The 18,469-nt window shown below is 38.1% G+C and overlaps 1 protein-coding gene across 14 annotated transcripts in view; it reads left to right on the forward strand.

Moving 5' to 3' along the window:
• CEP152 (centrosomal protein 152) overlaps positions 1-18,469 on the forward strand; it is a 146,691-nt gene that overhangs the window by 109,931 nt on the left and 18,291 nt on the right. For all 14 annotated transcript variants that reach the window (XM_064291998.1, XM_064292001.1, XM_064292002.1 and 11 more), the window contains 4 exons: positions 207-485; positions 2,293-2,424; positions 12,229-12,879; positions 16,622-16,763. In XM_064291998.1, coding sequence (XP_064148068.1) covers positions 207-485; positions 2,293-2,424; positions 12,229-12,879; positions 16,622-16,763 — 1,204 coding nt within the window. The remainder of the gene's footprint in view (positions 1-206; positions 486-2,292; positions 2,425-12,228; positions 12,880-16,621; positions 16,764-18,469) is intronic.

Here is an 18,469-nt window from a genome sequence, read left to right on the forward strand (position 1 = left end):
TCCATGCGATTTGTGTAACAGAGATAAGGCCAAAGAGTAACTCGGGTTTTACTGGAGGATATATTTTCATTGACTAAATTTCTAAACCTCATACAATTACTATAACATTCTCTACTTTGCTGTGGTTACTTTATTGGCTAGCTATTAATGCTAGTTTTTACTTATTTGAATATTTTCTTCTCAAACAATTTTTCTTTTGAAAACAGATCAAACAAGAGCTCACTCAGCAGTTTGAAAAGGAGTGGCAGACTAAGCTGGATGAAACTCTAAAGGAAATGAAAAAGAAGACCTCAGATTGTGGCAGCCAGACTGACCAAGTATCTGCCATTGATGTTCTTTCCAAGGAAGAGATGGCAACGACGGTAGGAGAGCAGACGCGCAAGACCCAGCACGATTTAGAGCAAGAGGAAAATGCTCTCCAGAAGGGCTGGAGGAAACAAGAAATTGAACTGGAACTCAAGTATTGTGAAAATGTTGCCAAACAGGTAATGGACAGGTTTATTATAGTAAAGTTATTCTAACTGCCTGTTAATGAAAACCTTTAAAATGCCATCCTTTAACTTGTTCATAGCTTTTCTACTTTTAAAATTTTGTGCATTTCTAGAGTAGAAAACTTATTATGTTGTTATATATTATATGTTTCTTCATTATATTTGTCACAAAGCTGTCACCTCTCAATTTTTCTATATATTCTTTCAGTTAACAAAAGGTTTTATCCCCTGAGATCAGTCAAAACATTAAGATGACTGAAGATATAGATGAGATTTTTATATCTGAATTAAGCTTAATGTAATTATGAATTTTCCATATTAGTTTTATAGAAAATATTCCACTAAGTAGCTATGGTAAGCAGACTTAAAGCAAATAAGCTATTTAATGGTATTTATGTTGAGACTTGATGGAGAAGTTGAGTCTGCAGGCATACCCCTTAAATGGGACTTCCTCTATAATTCCCCTCAGCTGCCAAAAAGTGGTGCCATTGCCTTTCCTTTGAAGCACTCACAAGGCCAGCTCAGTTTTAACTGGGGCAAGTTAATTTCTAAGAAATGTCACACTTAGAAAAGTATAGCTCTGTGTTAGCAGAATAAAGATGAGTTAATATCTCTTATATTATCTATCGCAGTGATGCTCAGTTTTTTTAGTCTCAAGACCACTTTACACTTTTAAAAATCGGAGACTCCAAAGAGCTTTTGTTTATGCGGGTTAAATGTTTAAGTATTTACTATGTTGGAAAACAGAGCAGAGAAATTTTTAAAACACAAGAATACCCCAGCACACCTCCCCTTGGCTGTCAGAGCTATGATGTCACCACATGACATGTGGCCCCTGGAGAACTGTACCGTTCACTGCAAGAGAATGAAATGGCAGATTTTAATATTATTTCAAAGATAGTTTTGATTGGATCTCGGGATCTTCAGAGGTTTCTGAACCTTAATATCTCTTATTTATTATAAACTCTTAAAGAAGATAATGCCTGAATAAGGGGTTTTAACGATATACTCAGCTTTTCATAAATGCTCGCAATTCTGCTCATTTGTTAAATTGCTGTACGTTATTTTATAGGGCACCCTTAAAGTCTGGAGGTATAGGCAAGTGTATGTCATAGTATCAAGGACATCTTCACCGATGAAAAAAGAGTAGGTTTCTGAAATGTTTACTAAAAGGTTTGGACAGAGTGAAGAAAATGTCTCATCCAAAAAACCAAACCAAACCCGTTGCCGTCGAGTCGATTCTGACTCATAGCGACCCTGTAGGACAGAGTAGGACTGCCCCGTAGAGTTTCCAAGGTATTGGTCGTATGAAGAAAAACAAATAACACGATACAGTAGAATGGGAATATTCCTAATAACTTTTAAGTGATGTGAATTTCTGTAGGAGCTTTATCTTCATCTTTTTCTTTTATTTTTAACTCTCTGTAATCTACAAGTAAAGGTATTTAGCAGTTTAGTCAGAAACAGCTATTTATATCAATTCCGCTTTTGTGTTGGTGTGTGGATATACATGTGTGTGTCATTAGTTAATAAATGATCTTGTGATAACTGGTGACATGTTTACAAACAGATGCCCCTCGTAATTCATCAGGTCTTTGATTTGTGCCTGAGTTGATGGATCACCTCATTCTTCAGTCACATACTCATTCCCAAGAGCAGGAAATTTGCCATCTGTAAGGCTCCAGGCTGTATTGGTGTGTGTGTGTTTGTATGTGTAATACCACATATAGTTGCTATTTGAAAATGGGATCTTTTTGAAATTTGGCCTCTCACTTTACCTTTCTCTTGCGATGTCCTCCAGGTAGAAATAGCTGTGCAAAATGCTCGTCATCGATGGCTGGAAGAGCTGCCTGAGCTGGCGGAGTATAAAGCATGTATAAGAGCAGAACAGAAGAAATGGGAAGAACAACAAGAGATCGCTGTGGCCAAACGGGTGAGCAACTTCAGCAAGTCACCTCTCCTGACTCCCGTCTTTTCAGTGCTGGAAATTTGTATCACCTCAGAGAGTTGTTGCAGGATTAAGTAAGATAACGTGTGTTAAGCAGTAGCTCAGGGCCTGGCAAATGGTATCAGTTATCGTCATCATCGAGTTGTTCTGTACATCCTTAAAGTCTGGAAACTTAGGTAAATATGTGTAAGGGCGTCAGGGACATCTTCAACCAATTAAAAACATACCAGCCTGCTGAAGCGTTTACTAAAACATAAGGCCCAATCACTTTGCTTAAATCTGGCAGGTATGAACTTTTTTCTAATATATATAATATTTTTATTGAGTTTTTGGTGAAAGTTTATGTAACAAATTAGATTCCCATTTGACAGTTTCTACTCAGATTGTTCAGTGATATTAGCTACATGTATCACAGTGTGTCAGCATCCTCTCTAATTCCGTTCTGCTTTGCTCCCTTCCAGTACCCTTGTTTCCCTGGCCCCTTAGTTTCCCATCTTGGCTTTTGAGAAATTGTTGACCTCTGGTCTCATCCTGGTGGTTTTTAAGTAGGGCACCAGTCTTACAGGTAATATTCGATATTTTGTAATATCCTTTATTTTGTGTGCCACTCTGCTATTTTGCTAAAAGGTGATCTCAGGAGATAGGCTTGGTTCTAGATTTAAAGAGTGTCTCTGGGAGCCCTCTGATCTACTGTTCCACTTTGTCTGGCCTTTTTTTTTTTTTTTAGTAAGAATTTGAGTTCTGCTGCACATTTTCTCCGAGACCAACTATTGTGGCCAAGATCAGAACAGTCAGTGTTGGTGACCAGGCACCATCTAGTTCTCCTCCCAGGGTAGACGAGGTTGTGGCTCTTAATGACTTGTTTCTTCTCTGTGCTTTTGGTTACCCTCTTCCTCGTTTGCTCCTGGCAAGTCGAAACATGTAGTTGTGTCTTAGATGGTTGCTCACAAGCTTTTAAGACCCCAGACACTACTCACTTCACTAGGAGACAGATTATGATTTTTGTGAACTGTGTTATGCCAATTGGCTGAGCTGTTCCATGAGACTATGGCCTTAAAACCCAGAAAACCAGTGTTGGAAGGTGTTTGGTTATGTCTGAGGAGCATCCATATTTGTGCCTTCATTGAATATATATACCTCTACCCACATAATTGTTTTTACACGCATCTATGGATTATATCTCAACATAAAGAAAACAAAAATCCTCACAACTAGACCATTAAGCCACATTATGATAAATGGAGAAAAGATTGAAGTTGTCAAGAATTTCATTTTACTTGGATCTACAATCAACACCCATGGAAGCAGCAGTCAAGAAGTCAAAAGACTCATTGCATTGGGGAAATCTGCTGCAAAAAACCTTTTTAAAGTGTTGAAAAGCAAAGATGTCACCTTGAAGATTAAGGTGTGCCTGACCCAAGCCATGGTACTTTCAGTCACATAATACACATGTGAAAGCTGGACAATGAATAAGGAAGGCCGAAGAAGAATTGACACCTTCGAATTGTGGTGCTGGTGAAGAATATTAAATATACCATGGACTCCCAGAAGAATGTACAAATCTATCTTGGAAAAAGTACAACCAGAATGCTCCTTAGAAGCAAGGATAGCGAGACTGTGTCTTAAGTACTTTGGACACGTTGTCAGGAGTCCTGGAGAGCCATGCTCGGTAAAAGTACAGGGTCTGTGGAAAAGAGGAAGACCCTCAAGGACATGGATTGACACAGTGGCTGCAACTGTGTGCCGCAGTGTTTCATTCTGTGGTACACAGGGTCACTATGAGTCAGAACCAACTCAACGGCACCTAACAACAACATAGCTACTTCTATTTGTACTCACCTGTGTATGTTTTTTGTGTGTGTGTGTGTGTATGTAGCTGTACCTACCCGTATTCCAATTTGCCTGTACCCATCCATATGCCCTCAGATGCTCATTATTACTTTGGTTGTGCTGTACTCACTACATCCACAATTGGTACCGTTTTTCTCATCACCAAAAATAATTAGCCTCTATTGTATTTTCCTTTCCTTCCACCTTCCTGGTAACCATGAATGAACATTGATCTCTTTATATGTATCTATTCTTCTCTTCTTATAAAAGAAGGATCGTACAGTATTTGTCCTTATGCGCTTGACTTATTTCACTTAGCATTATGCTCTCCAGGTCCATCCATGTTGTGTTTCACTGCCTCATCATTGTTTTTTATGGTTGTGTAGTATTCCATTGGGTGTATGTACCACAGTTTGTTCATCCACTCATTCACTGATGAACACTTCAGTTGTTTCCATTTATTTGCTCTTGTACATAAGCAGCAATGAACATAGATGTGCATAATTCTTTTCATGTCATTTTTTTTAGCGGTCTGTGAGTTGAAATCGACTTAATGACAATGGGTTTTTTTAAGGGTGTATACCTAAGAGTGGGACTATTGAATCATAGAGTAGTTCTATTTCTAGTTTTTTGAGAAAGCACCATACTGTTTTCCATAGTGGTTTTACCATTTTACAGTCCCACCAGCAATGAATAAGGGTTCCAGTCTCCCCACATCCTCTTCAACACTTGTTTGCTATTTTTTTTTAATCAGTGCCATTTTAGCCAGGGTAAGGTATCTTACTGTGGTTTTGATTTACATCTCTCTAATAGCTAATGATTGTGAATGTCTTCTCTTATGTTTGTTGGCTGCTTGGATGTCCTCTTTGGTGAAGGTTCTGTTTGTGTCCTTTACCCGTTTTGTGATTGGGTTGTTTGTCTTTTTATTGTAGAGTTGTTGCAGTTTCCTATAGATTTTAGTGCTTAGACCTTTATCAGATAAATTGTTTCCAAATTTTTTTTTCCCAGTCTGTAGCTTATTTACTCTATGAATAGTCTTTTGATAGCACAATTTTTTTAATTTTTAAGAGGTCCCATTTATCTATTTTGTCTTCTATTCATGTATTTGTTGTAATGTTTGTCTTCCTATTTTTACAAAAGATTAGGTTCCATAGTTTTCTTCTTATATTGTCTTCCAAAAATTTTACGGTTTTAGATTTAACATTTAGGCCTTTGATCCATTTTGAGTTAGTTTTTGTGTATGGTGTGAGATATGGGTCCTGTTTCATTTTTCTGCAGATGGATATCCAGTTTTGTCACAACATTTATTAAAGAAACTGCTTCTGCCCCACTGAATGGACTTTGACCCCTTGCTGAAAATCAGTTGTCCATAGATGGCTAGGTTTAATTCTGAGTTTTCAGTTTTATTCTACTGGTCTATGGGTCTACCATTGAACCAATACCAGGCTGTTTTGATTACAATTGCTGTATAATATATTTTGATATCAGAGAGTATGAGACCTCCTGCTTTGTTCTTTTTCTTCAGTATTGCTTTGGATACTTGGGGTTTCTTTTCTTTCCATATGAACTTGGTCAATAGAGTTTCCATTCCAGTAAAGAATGCTGTTGGGATTTGTATAGGAATTGCACTGAATCTATAGATCACTTTTTTTTATTTCTTCTTGGATTTGATCTCTCTTCTCTTGTTACTCTTAAGACTTGATAATTTCAGTTATTTTGTCCTCTAGTTCACTTATCCTATCTTCTGTCTGTTTGACTTTATTGTTGAGTGTTTCTCTTGCTTTTTCTAATTGAGATGTTGTATTCTTCAGTTCCAATAGTTCTCTTTAGGTTTTATTGATGTTTTCAATTTCTATGTTAAATCTCTTATTTTGTTCCTCCATTTGTTTCCTGAACTCCTCTAGTTTGTTTTCTGTGTGCTCTTTGCTTTCTTTAAACTTATGTAGTACCATAATCTGAAAATTATCAATTCTTTGCATTATTCTATCTCCCACAGGAGGGATTTCCTCTTTTTCATGTTTTGCTTTTGTTTGTTCCTTCTTCTCTTGCGATTTCTTGTGTTTTACTAACTTTTGTTGAGCTTGGGCCATTTTGTTAGCTGCCAGCTGAAAGACCAGGGCCTGCACCTACCAGCCTCTCCACAGGAGAAAGATGGAACAGACCACCTCTGCGAAGACTCACAGCCCTGGGAACTCCATGGGGCAACTCCCCTCAGCCCTGCAGGTTCAGTGTGCATCAGAATGACCTAATGACAGTGGGCTTGGTATCTTCTTCTGAGGACCACTAGTTGACAATCCTATCCTTGTTTTTTTTTTTCAGGGCTGGTTCAGGCATTCTGTATGCTTCGTCTCTGGAATTCAGTACATATGCTCGGAGGGGGTAGTTGTTCGGAGATGCTGACTTAAGCGCTGGGGCTCCACTTTCCTGTGGCAGTGGCGTGAGGCTGTCTGTGTCTTTTCCTCACTGGTGACCCTGCACAAGACACTCGCCCGGAGTCCTGCTATGAGCCATTTGCTTTGTTCCTGTCAGTCTTAAGTATTCCCCTCGCCCTGCTGCCCTTGCAGTTCTCCTGGTCTTAGCGCCCATCCGTTTCAGGCCTGAACAAGATTCAGTAGTACTCTCACGCAGCGCCATGGTCTGTTGCTCCCCCAATTACGTGGCCTACTAACTCCCATGGCTAATTTGTGCCACCTTAAAAAAAAATTGGGTTAGCACTTCTTCACATTTGCTCCTTTTCTTTGCTATCCAGCCCTGTCCTGAAATGGCTGCTGTGAACGGGTGCTCCCGACATTAGTGGGTAGGATCTCCCAGCTTCTGAGCTGACCCTGTTCCTCCTCTCCCCTGCTTCTGGACTCACCCTGACCCTCCGGTACCCCAGTTGCTGTCCAAAGTTCTGAGTTCTCAATCTGTGCTTGTTTTTATTTGTTGTCATTGAAGTATTTGCTGGGGGAGTAAATGCAAGTGTCTACTCACTTCATCTTCCCCCGCCTCCTTAACTTGGAACTTCTAAATTCTCTTTTTGGTTGCTTCTGATAGAACTTCTCTTCACTTTGGACTTTAACTTTTAGATGTGTAACAAGTCTTTCCTCTCTCAAGGTGCTTTTTTTAGAGAGTGGCAGTACTCAAGCACCTCCCTCACTCTCACCCCCAGTGTTGGTTCCCACGCGCCTCCAGTCAGGGACTGTGGAAGCCACACTGATTTTTTTCTTTGGCAGCAACCATACTGTGCAGGCTGCACCCATAACTTTTTAAAGAATATGGATTTCTGTAGGAGAGCTGAGCTGGTCAGGGTGAAATAATGTATTTTAGTATCTTAAAACTCTTGTAATCAGGAAATCTCTTTCACTTCCAAACTAAATTCTTTTCTCTCTTGCCCTGTCCTTAGGAAAAATGAGAACAATTGTTTGTGTATTATTTGCTATACAGCATCCTTTCACGTACTTGGAAATTGTTTATAATATGTATAATGTATTCTCCTTGGTAAATATCTAGTTCTCCTTCCCACAGTTGTTATGTCTCTTGACTGGAAAAATCAAGTATGACAGTGTGTATTCCCTCAGCTTAATTTATTGGTCTAAACCAACTCTAATAAAAATGCCAACAAACACAACATAGTTTTGATTTTTGACACAATATCAAAATTTATTTGGAAAAAATGAAAGTACTAGAAATTTTTTTAGTGTTCTAGAAAACAGTAGCCTAGCATTAACACAGACTATAATGTAAAACAACAAATCAAAGAGGATTGAGTCACAAAAATAGAATCATTCTTTATTCAGTACGGTATAGATTTCAGAGATAGGCCTACCTATGGATAAAAGCTTAACAAATAATTGTTTCAAAACACGGGAATGAGGAATTATTCTGTAACGGTCTTAGGGCAGCCAAATGGTGCTTTGGAAAAATTGTTTGATGCACCCCATGCATCACAATCAACTGTGGGCTGATTAAGGAGTGAAGTATTTTTAAATGAAAAAGTAGAAAAAACTAAAATAATAATAATAATGATAATAATAATTTAATTCAGTCCTTTATCATGGTAACAACTCAGTGTTGAGGCAGCAGACGCAGTGTTGTTGTTGCTGTTAGGTGCCATGGAGTCGGTTCCGACTCCTAGCGATCCCATACACAACAGAGGGAAACACTGCCCAGTCCTGCGCCGTGCTCTCAGTCATTGTTACGCTTGAGCCCATGGTTGCAGCCACTGTCAGTCCATCTCGTTGAGGGTCTCCCTTTTTTCCACTGACCCTCTACCAAGCATGATGGCCTTCTCCTGGGACTAATCCCTCCTGATAACATGTCCAAAGTATAGCAAAGTAATAGATCAAGATATGTGCAAACATTTTTGTTTTTGTAATGAAAAATAACAAAAGTAAAAGTAAGGGTATAATAAAGATAAGGAAAATAAATGAATCAAACATGAGAAATATTAATACTGATGCATAATAAAGAGCTCATACAAATTTATAAGTAAAGCAAGAATCTGTAGATGAGTACGTTAAGGATATGAACAGGTAATGTTCATGAGAACTGCAAATATCCCTCCCCCCCAAAAAACAAAACAAAATGGAAGAATGTTCATACTTACAGTATCAGAGAAATGCAGATTTAAACAGACTGAAGTACTATCTTATGACATATGTGTGCGTCCTCTCATTTAATTCTCATGAGCAAAATTTAACAGATTGCAGTACATACACTACGTTCTGATGGCACAATCATTTTGAACATAGTGTGGTTCATCACAGAGGTTATAATGATTCTTACCTTGAATTCATAATCTTATTCCATAAATTATTTAAGAAAATAACACAAATAACAATCTACTGTATTTTTCTTCTTAAATTACGTGGTAATGTGTGGGTATTCATTACATTATTCTCTATATTTTTTAGCATTTTGAAATATTTCCAAAGGTAATTTGAAAGAGAGAAGAAAGAAAATGATGATGTAATTGTGGTCCAGAGCTCAGAAGTAGAATAATAAATTTGAGTAAAAAAAAAAAAAAGAAAAGAAAACAGGCAAAGAGACCTTCCCTTCAGAACACAGAGGCCTGAATGTATGTAAATGTAGGAATACAGCAATGAGAGGGCAGTGTTTGTGTTGCTTCTCAAGCTTTAGCAGACAGAGGGCTTGTTAAAGCCCAGCTTCGAGGGCCTTGCTCTGAGACTCTGAGTGAGGGTCTGGAGTGAGTCTTGAGAATCTGCACTTCTCATAAGCTCCCTATGTGGCGCAAATGACTCGAGGGCAAGTAACACCAACAACTAACCCAAAGATTGGCGTTTGAACCCACCCAGCAGCATCTTTGAAGAAAGCCCTGGAGGCCTGCTTTGTAAAGACGGCAGGCGGTGTGAAGAGCGTTAGTCTAGATAATTACGTCAGCCATGAAACACAATGTTCACCTGTTGCACTTTCTTTATCCAAACCAAAGGAGGTGGGGAAAGGACCCGTTTCACAGCATCGACTGGAGAGTTGTGTAAGATTAGAGTGATCGATTAAGATCTGCGGAAATCTAAAGACAGTTTCTGGAGCCCAGAAGTAGTCAAGCTGGTTAGGTCATTCCCAAGCTTTGCTGCACATTGGGATAACTTGGGAATCTTTAAGAAAATCTCTTTCCTGGCTCCCACCCCCAAGCCTTCTGTTTTAATTGGTCTGGGGTGGAGCCTGGGTATCAGAATTTTTAAAAGCTCCTCAGGTGATTCTAACATGCAGCAAAATTTGGGAACCACAGAGTTTATTAATACTGTCAAATCCCCTTTGTAAATCTGCACTTACTATGAGGTTGGGCAGTTGATCCCAACTCTGTGGTGTCCACCGCCTCCCCCAAGTCACCTGGTAATGATATCCAGACTTCCATGTGGTCTACATGTGACCTCTTTTCTCTAAAAGTACTATTTAAACATGCTTCAGATCATTCCTGGATCATTCTGTCGGTAGCAAAGGGGTTTTGCTGTGAATTCCTTTGTAAATCTCATCTTAGATAGTGGGTTCCTTTAGTAAGCTTAAAATACAGTTACTTTAAAATTTTTTATTTATAGGCAACTGTTCAGGAATGTGGAGTCCTTTGGTAGTACAAATGGTTAATGTGCTCCGCTGCCAACCAAAAGGTTGAGGTTTGAGCCCACCTAGAGGCACCTTGGAAGAAAGGCCTGGTCATCTACGTCTGAAAAATCAGCCATTGAAAACCCTGTGGTGCACAGTTCTACTCTGACACACATGGGCTCACCATGAGTCAGCGTTAATTCAGCAGCAGGTAGTAGTGTCGGCATTCAGGAGCATGTACTGTTGAATGAAGATGTGTAATGTGTGTTTAAAAATCTGTGTAGACAAGGATGTGTGTTGTAACTATATAATAATAGGAAATGTAGTAAGCAGATACCCTACTTCATTATCCAGAACACGTAGAGAGTATTGACTTTTTTAGCAGCCGTCACTGTCCAGGCCAGCGCAGTTGGAGATGCTGGATTCTTCTGTCTCTTGACACTGTCTCCCTGTAACTTCTTTGAGTTTTGTCAGAGAGTATTAGATGTAAAATGGACTCGGTCATTATATGATCTACTCATTACACAGGTAAAGACACTGGGGGCCAAAGAAGGCAGGTGACTTTTCCAAAGCCATGTAACCAGATAATAATAACTAAATAACATTTATTGAGTCTTTGTGATCTGCCAGGCTCTGGGTTAAGTGCTTTAAATGGATTATCTCCTCATGTTAGTTAATGCTAAACAGCCCTGTCAAGTTGGTATTATAATTACCCCCATTTTATGGATGGGGAATTGAGGCTCAAAGAAGTTGAGGAATAGGCCAGTGGTCCCACAGCTGGTAGGTTAGCTCCTGCAGTTTGTCTCCAGCGTCAGCTCTGCCAAGCACCCTGTAGACTGCTGCTCTGATCAGTGGTAGGTTAGAGCTAGAGCCCAGGGTTTTTGATTGCCGGTTACTTTTTGTTTGTGTACTAGCTATTATTTTCTGCGATCTACTATTCTGTTATAAAAGAAAATTAGATTAATGAAAAAAATGACATTTTCTGTTTGATATTGCCACTTAATGAATGATTCTAACCACTAAAATTGCATTAAAATACAGTTGTTTATCAGCAAGTGATTATGAAGGTATGTTATACTCCTAAGCAAGAGTAAAATTTCCTATCTAAGCCCTTTTTGCTTCTGGTAAAAGATACTTAAGTTGCTGGGGGGTGGAGGAGTTAGATAAGATTTCCAACTACTTCTGTTTAAAAAAATAAAAGTAATATAATTTTTTTTTTTTTTTCTAAAATGAGTTTGGCTAGTTTTATAATTATATACAGGTAGAATCCGACTTATGCCAGGGTTCCGTCCCGATGACTTTGTCTTAAGTCGGTTCTGACATAAATCTAATACCTCTTTTTTGTTTGTTTGTTTACATTATTATTGCCGTTTATTATCAGTATCTTTATAAATCCAATCTTTGAACATTTGGTAGTGAACATCTGAGAATGATAACATCAACAAATTACATGCTGCAACATTGTATGTAGTACATATTATTAACGATAAGAAGTAAAAAAAGGTCCCAAGTATGGTTCGTCATACATTGAATATGTCGTAAGTTGGGGGCTACCTGCATGTATATGTATGTGTGTATATATGTATGTGTATATCTGTATCAATTGAGCGATACATAGGTAGATACTTGCTGGCCAGTTTAAACTTCCAGTTCTCCATCAGCAAACTGATGTTTTGGTTTTTCAGTAACATAAGACATAAAATATTGGGTGATTTAAGAAGAAGGAAAAGATCTGTAAGTATACTATATTTATAAAATCATGTATTTTTTTCTCTTAAGTTTGATTTGAAATCTCTAAGTTCAAAGAGTAACTGAAATAGGCACAAAGCGTAACTGAAATAGGCACATTAGTTTAATATTTTTGTTAATAAGGAGAATCATAAAGACTTTTTAAATGTGTGTTGATTTGTCCTTTAGGTACTATTTGCTGTTTCTGAAGCTAAAGAGAAATGGAAAAGCGAGCTTGAAGAAATGAAGAAAAATACAATACCTGGCAAGGAATTGGAAGAGAAGATCCATTCTCTTCAGAGGGAACTTGAGTTAAAGGACGAGGAAGTTCCTGTGGTTGTCAGGGCTGAGCTGGCTAAGGCCTGGAGTGAATGGAACAAAGAAAAGCAGGAAGAAATCCACAGAATTCAAGAACAAAATGAGCAAGATTACCGGCAATTTTTAGATGATCATCGAAATAAAATTAATGAGGTGCTTGCGGCAGCTAAGGAAGACTTTATGAAACAAAAAACTGAACTTCTTCTTCAGAAGGAGACGGAATTACAGACATGTCTAGACCAGAGTCGTAGAGAATGGACTATGCAGGAAGGCAGGCGCGTCCAAGTGGAAATTTATCAATACGAAGAAGACGTCTTAACCGTGCTTGAGTTTCTCTTAAGGGATGCCCAGAAGGAACACGTCGCTGGTTCAGAGAACACTCAGCTTTCAGAAGTCATGTCAACTTGTTCATCAAAATGGGCGTCTGTGCAATATTTTGAAAAACTAAAGGCCTGCATACAGAAAGCATTTCGAGATACACTCTTCCCACGTATAGAAAATGCTGGCCCACAGTGGGAAAAGGTATGTTCCTGAGAAGCGAAAAGAGATATTAAACATCAAGGATGATTGTAGAAGTTGCATATGGTATTTTTTTTCCTTTAATTTATAGTTCAATAGATTTAAGGCTTGTGTTTTTACCGGTGGTTTAAAAAAACTTTTTGTAGTAAACCCAAAGGATTGCATATTTTATTGCCAAGAAACACTCCACTTCTTCATAGTGCCACAATTATGAGGCAGAGCCTTTAGGCTCTAGACATCTTTTTCCTAAAAAATATAAGCTATTCTTTGTAAGGGCCTGAGATTTCAGAAACTGAGTAACCGATCCCTGTTTTTGTGTTTTGGACATGACCACTTCAAAAAATATGCCTCATACTGAACTAGAGTTTTTAAGAATTTCTGAAAGAGTTTGAAAGCCTGTTTCTTGCTTTTAAGAAATTTTTATCCCATAGAGGCAAAAAATACCAACCGAATACAGAGAGAACTGATATAGAAGCAAGAGAGATATCACTCACTCACGTGGAACTCTGAAGGCCAAATCCGTTGGTGTATTATATATGCACGTGCAGAACGAATCGACTGTATTCCTTTTATTTGTATGTATACTCTCTGAAGCCAGCTTGTGGTTCGTATGGAAGATCTGATAAAACCAAAGTCTTGCTACTTTATGATTAAAGAAATTAATTATGCATGAAAGTTCCAGAATGATATTCTAGGCATTGTGATCAGCCCATTTCCACACTTGGAATTAGAGATAAAAATAAATGCCAAGATTTAGAAGTCTTGTCTGATAGAAAGCTTAAGAGATAAAAGTTAAGGCCCATTAAGATATTATGAAGGAGTCCTGGCAGTGCAACAGTTAAATGCTTGGCTCTCAGCTAAAAGGTCTGTGGTTCAAACCTACCACCTGCATCACAAGAGAAAAGACCTGATGATCAGCTCCCAGAAAGATTACAGCCTAGGAAACCCAATGGGGCAGTTCTTCTCTGTCCTGTAGGGTCACTCACTGTGAGTTGGAATTAACAACAAGATACCATGATTAAAGATTTTCAAGGCCAGGATTGAGCATTTGATATTAATATCTATTGAAAAGAGATAAAAACTAGGAAAATATTCTGAATTCCAGTGTCACATTGGTAACTGGCTCTTCCACTTGGGTTGTCATATATTATAGCTGCTCATCTAAAAACAAAACAAAACAAAGCTCCCTGGCCTGTCTGATCCCTTGAGTTTTGGTAGGGTGTTCAGATGCAGCTTGGTCTTCCCTCGGCCTGGGGCTGACGCAGAGCAGAATCTCCCAGCTGGAGGGCCCAGGAAGATTGTCTGCCCAGCCCAGGTTACCCCAAGTGACGTTTTTATCCTTGGTTTACACAGATGTGACTTTTACACAGATGTGACTATTGGCAGTAGCTGCATTCAGTGTGGAAATAACTGGGCAAGGTCATTTCCTACGAGTATTGCTTGTAATACTTTATTGAGTTTTTGTTTTTGTTGTTTTTTTTTTTGAGAAAGTAGATCATCAAAATATAAAAATTATAACAGGATTTGAGGATGAGAAACGATGGGAAAATCGTTTTATATGCTTTCAAGTTTGCCTTCCTAAAAGGCGATCTTTGCTTTAAAAATCAAGAAAATACACCACCTTCGTCGTATCATTAATGTGTTATCAGTCCCAGGATCTTTTACAGGGCGTACAGTTGTGCAAGCAGCGTAAAATCATCTGTGTGAACTAATGTGGCTCACAAGTTTATGGAGACAGCATCACGTAATTTGGCTAAGAACTTAGACTTTTGCAGCTTTTATTGGGTGGAGTCAGATTCCATTCCTGAGAAAAGGGTGGCTTTGAAATGCCTAATCTGGCATTTGTCAGAGAAGTAATACTTGACCTTCTGCCATCTTAGAGCTGACTTAGCTCAGGACCTTGAGGGAAAGCAATGATTATAAATTTCCAATATAGGTGGCATAAATTTGAATGTCACATGTGTATAATTTATTGAATCTCTGATTTTTAGAATTGTTCTTTGAAATTAAAATATGAAAAAACTCTTTCTCAGTGTATATAAAACAAATTTAAATAACTTAGTTGGTCATAATTTTTTAAAAATAGCATGCAATTGAATTAAAAATATTGTTTCCATGGAAGTGAATGCTTTGTCAAAATACATTAATACAATACTTCATAATGGATAAAAGAGAAGAGAAATACCAACTGCAGCAACATTTTCAAACAGACTAAGGACGGTGTTCTGTTTCTTCTTAATAGCAGTAAAGTTAAAACAAAGACAGAAAGATTTCTGCTTTTCTGCCTTCCGTGTTGCCTTGGCTTTTACTCTCCAGTTTTGAGCAGAAACCAGAAAATTTGGCCACCTTTGGTTCAGCTTTTATTACTCCTTTTTGCCTCCACTTTATTTATTTATTTTTTTAATATATATTACCTCATTTGCTTTTTCTCTGTCATTTCTGACATCTGCTTCTGTTGCACATTGCAGGTGGGTTTCCTAATGATTAAATAGATTTCTCATAATCAAAATCAAGGCTTACAGGATCAAGCATGTATAAGGTGTTTTAAGTAATTCAACAGGACAGTTTTCTCATCATCACTTAACCAGTTCCTTTGGGATTTAGTACTTACCCAAAATCTAAAAATGCAGTTCTTTAGTCTTACCTCTTCATAAATGTAGTAGCTGTACTGCCTGTGATGGGGGCACTGGAGGCTTGTGTGTTGTTATGATGCCGAACAGGTTTTAGCGGAGCTTCCAGACTAAGACGGACTAGGAAGAAAAGGCCTGGTGATCTACTTCCGAAAATCAGCCAGTGAAAACCCTACGGATCACAATGGCCTGACTGGTAGCCGATCATGGGGATGGCACAGGACATTGGGCAGTGTTTCATTCCATTGTGCGTGAGGTTGCAGTGGGTCGGAGGCAGCTAGCGACAATTGCCTACTAGAGGGACTGGAACGCAGAAACTGTTTAACAAATGTTTGTTAGTGAAGGAATTGGTCATGAGCAAGATTTTAACTTATCTGAGCTGTAATCTCCCTCTTCTACGCTGGATTTTGTTTTCAGCTGACCTTTTATACAAAAATGAAGATTTATGTTAAAGTATTTAGAAACATAAAGCACAATATAAATTTAAATTATTTTTACTCTTGTTATTTTTAACCCGTGGGAGACAAAAGTTTAGTACTATAGTTAGTAATGAATTTGACCCCTGCTAAAATGAAAACGGAAAACGGAGCCCTGGTGGTGCAGTGATTAAGAGCTCAGCTGCTTACCAAAACTCAGCAGTTCAGTCCACTGGTTGCTTCTTGGAAACCCTATGGGGCAGTTCTACTCTGTCCTATAGGGTTGCTGTGAGGCGGAATCGACTCAATGGCAGTGAGTTTTTTGTTTGTTTGTTTGTTTGTTTTAATGAAAGTGTTCTGAATTTTCAAGAACAATTCTGAATTCACATAGCTTAGCCTATGGTTTGATCACATAAACCACTGAAAATATCTGAAATTCATGTATGTGAGTATGCAGATTGCAGCTCCTGTGTGTCTCACACTTGACCCACCAGTCCTTGGTCAGACAGTGTTCTAATTTGGAAATTATGATCATAGGAGTCTAGTTTATAGTTTTAGTGTTCACATAACACCCTAAGAAAAATTTTGGTGATAGTTCAGGCAATCTTGAGTTTTCTTTTGTATTTTTAATAGCAGTTTAAAGAGAGAATTTTAAAAAGATTGCTACTAGGCATTAACTATGAAGATAATTTATTTCAGAAAAATGTGGCTAAGCTCTCTAAGGATCATGCTAGCAGGGGCACTGGCAGAGGAGATCCTGGAGTCCCAACAGCCCTTCCTGTACCCACTTCCGGACACCATGCTCAGCCCTTGGCCTTGCCAGAAACAGAAGCAGAAGCTGGTAATTGGGTTTTATTCCTACCATCTTTGTAATATCCATAATCACAATTCCAGAGGGTTGCTTTGAGGATAAAAGGAAATCAAAGATGTGAGCAGTTTTATGGGTGGGCAAATGTGTAATATTATTTCTCCTTAGTGTGTATCTCCCTGGATTTTACTTTGCATTTATACAAGTGGGTTGCTTTGGGTCTTCTTGTTTCTATCTTTTCATTTTCTTCCTTCCATTCAGAAATGATTCTTATCACAAGGAGAATAATGAGAGTTTTAATAAAGCAGTGATGTTTTCGTTCCCCGACTTTATTGAGAAATCAAAGGTTTCACATGAGAGAGTTCTCATATAACCAAGACTTTTTCATTCAAATTACTGCAGCTTATTTCAGCTGTTTTTAAATGGAACTCTTTCTAAAGCGTATTAAATGTTTTCTGCTGTGTTTGTGAGGTTCTTGAGGGCAGGGGTGGTGTTTTTGTGGCTTCCTCTCTAACACGCGGCACAGTGAGTGGCATGTAGTCTGTGTTCCTTGACTACTTCGTTAATAGCTTAACTTCCCCTTAATGGCTTAGAGGCATCATGAAAAGAATTCTGTACTATAGCCCTTAATGCATAAGAGCTTACTGAGCACCATAGGGCTGCCATTGCATGGAGATTTTGGAGCTGAGAGTTGGCAAATCCTTTAGTAGCTTGCATCCTTTTTAGGATTTGGCTTCTGAGGGCTGCTCCTTCCTGCCACACAAACACATCCTTGCTGCTGCTTATCTGCTGTCTTCATTGCAGTCTAGAACTAAAACTTGCCAGAGAAAATCACACGTGCTAAGCCTTAGTTTCCACACATTTCTAATTCAGAAGACAGTATTACCAGAATCTTAGAGAATCTCTGGCTTCCCCAAAAGGTCAGTTGACAGCTATTTTTCTCATTGTTCAGAGGCTCTCTCTCCTTCTGTCAAGATTCTAGATGGTTGAGAATATTTAATGCCAGCCAGGTAGATGATAACATTACCTCAACTTGTATTTTGCATCTTAGTTTTCAGTGCCGTGTTATGTCTACCGTCATATTTTGAATAGCCTGTGAATTATATTTTATCTGTGAAAGGAGTAGAAGTAAGTTTTAGGTATTATTTGGCTTTGGGAGGTCCCGTCTATATGAAAGACATATAGTTTTGACAAGTCAGGCTACAAGAGGATTCATTTTTATTTTTCTTTAGTCTTTTTTTCCCCTCAAAACAAACAGATTAATAAATACATTCAGCAGGATTAAATAATCCCAAAACATATATATATATTAAGTGTAAAGTTCTCTATAAGCCTACCCCCAGAGAGCACTGTTGTTGACTGGTTATATTCTCCTAATATCTTATTTTTTTAAAGATAGTTTAAAAATTAATTCTGAAATATTCGGTACATGCAAAGAAAGTACTTAATCCGTATATATAAGTTATAAAGTGTAACACCCAGCAACCCAGCATTCAGCTTAAGAAACGGAACATTACCAGTACTGTTGAAGAACCCTTTGTGTCCTGCCAATTCCATCCCTGTCACTTGCCTCCAACTAAAAAAAAAAAAATAGAGGTAACAAATATTCTGAATTTTAAAAATTACTCCCTTTTATTTTTGGTTTGATCAAATATAGAAATATAGGTATCACCAAGAAGTTATTGCTTTATTTTGTCTTTTAACATTATAAAAATATCATACTTCTTCCATAATTTGCT

Source organism: Loxodonta africana, chromosome 10, assembly GCF_030014295.1.
Source record: "Loxodonta africana isolate mLoxAfr1 chromosome 10, mLoxAfr1.hap2, whole genome shotgun sequence".
Taxonomy (NCBI): domain Eukaryota; kingdom Metazoa; phylum Chordata; class Mammalia; order Proboscidea; family Elephantidae; genus Loxodonta; species Loxodonta africana.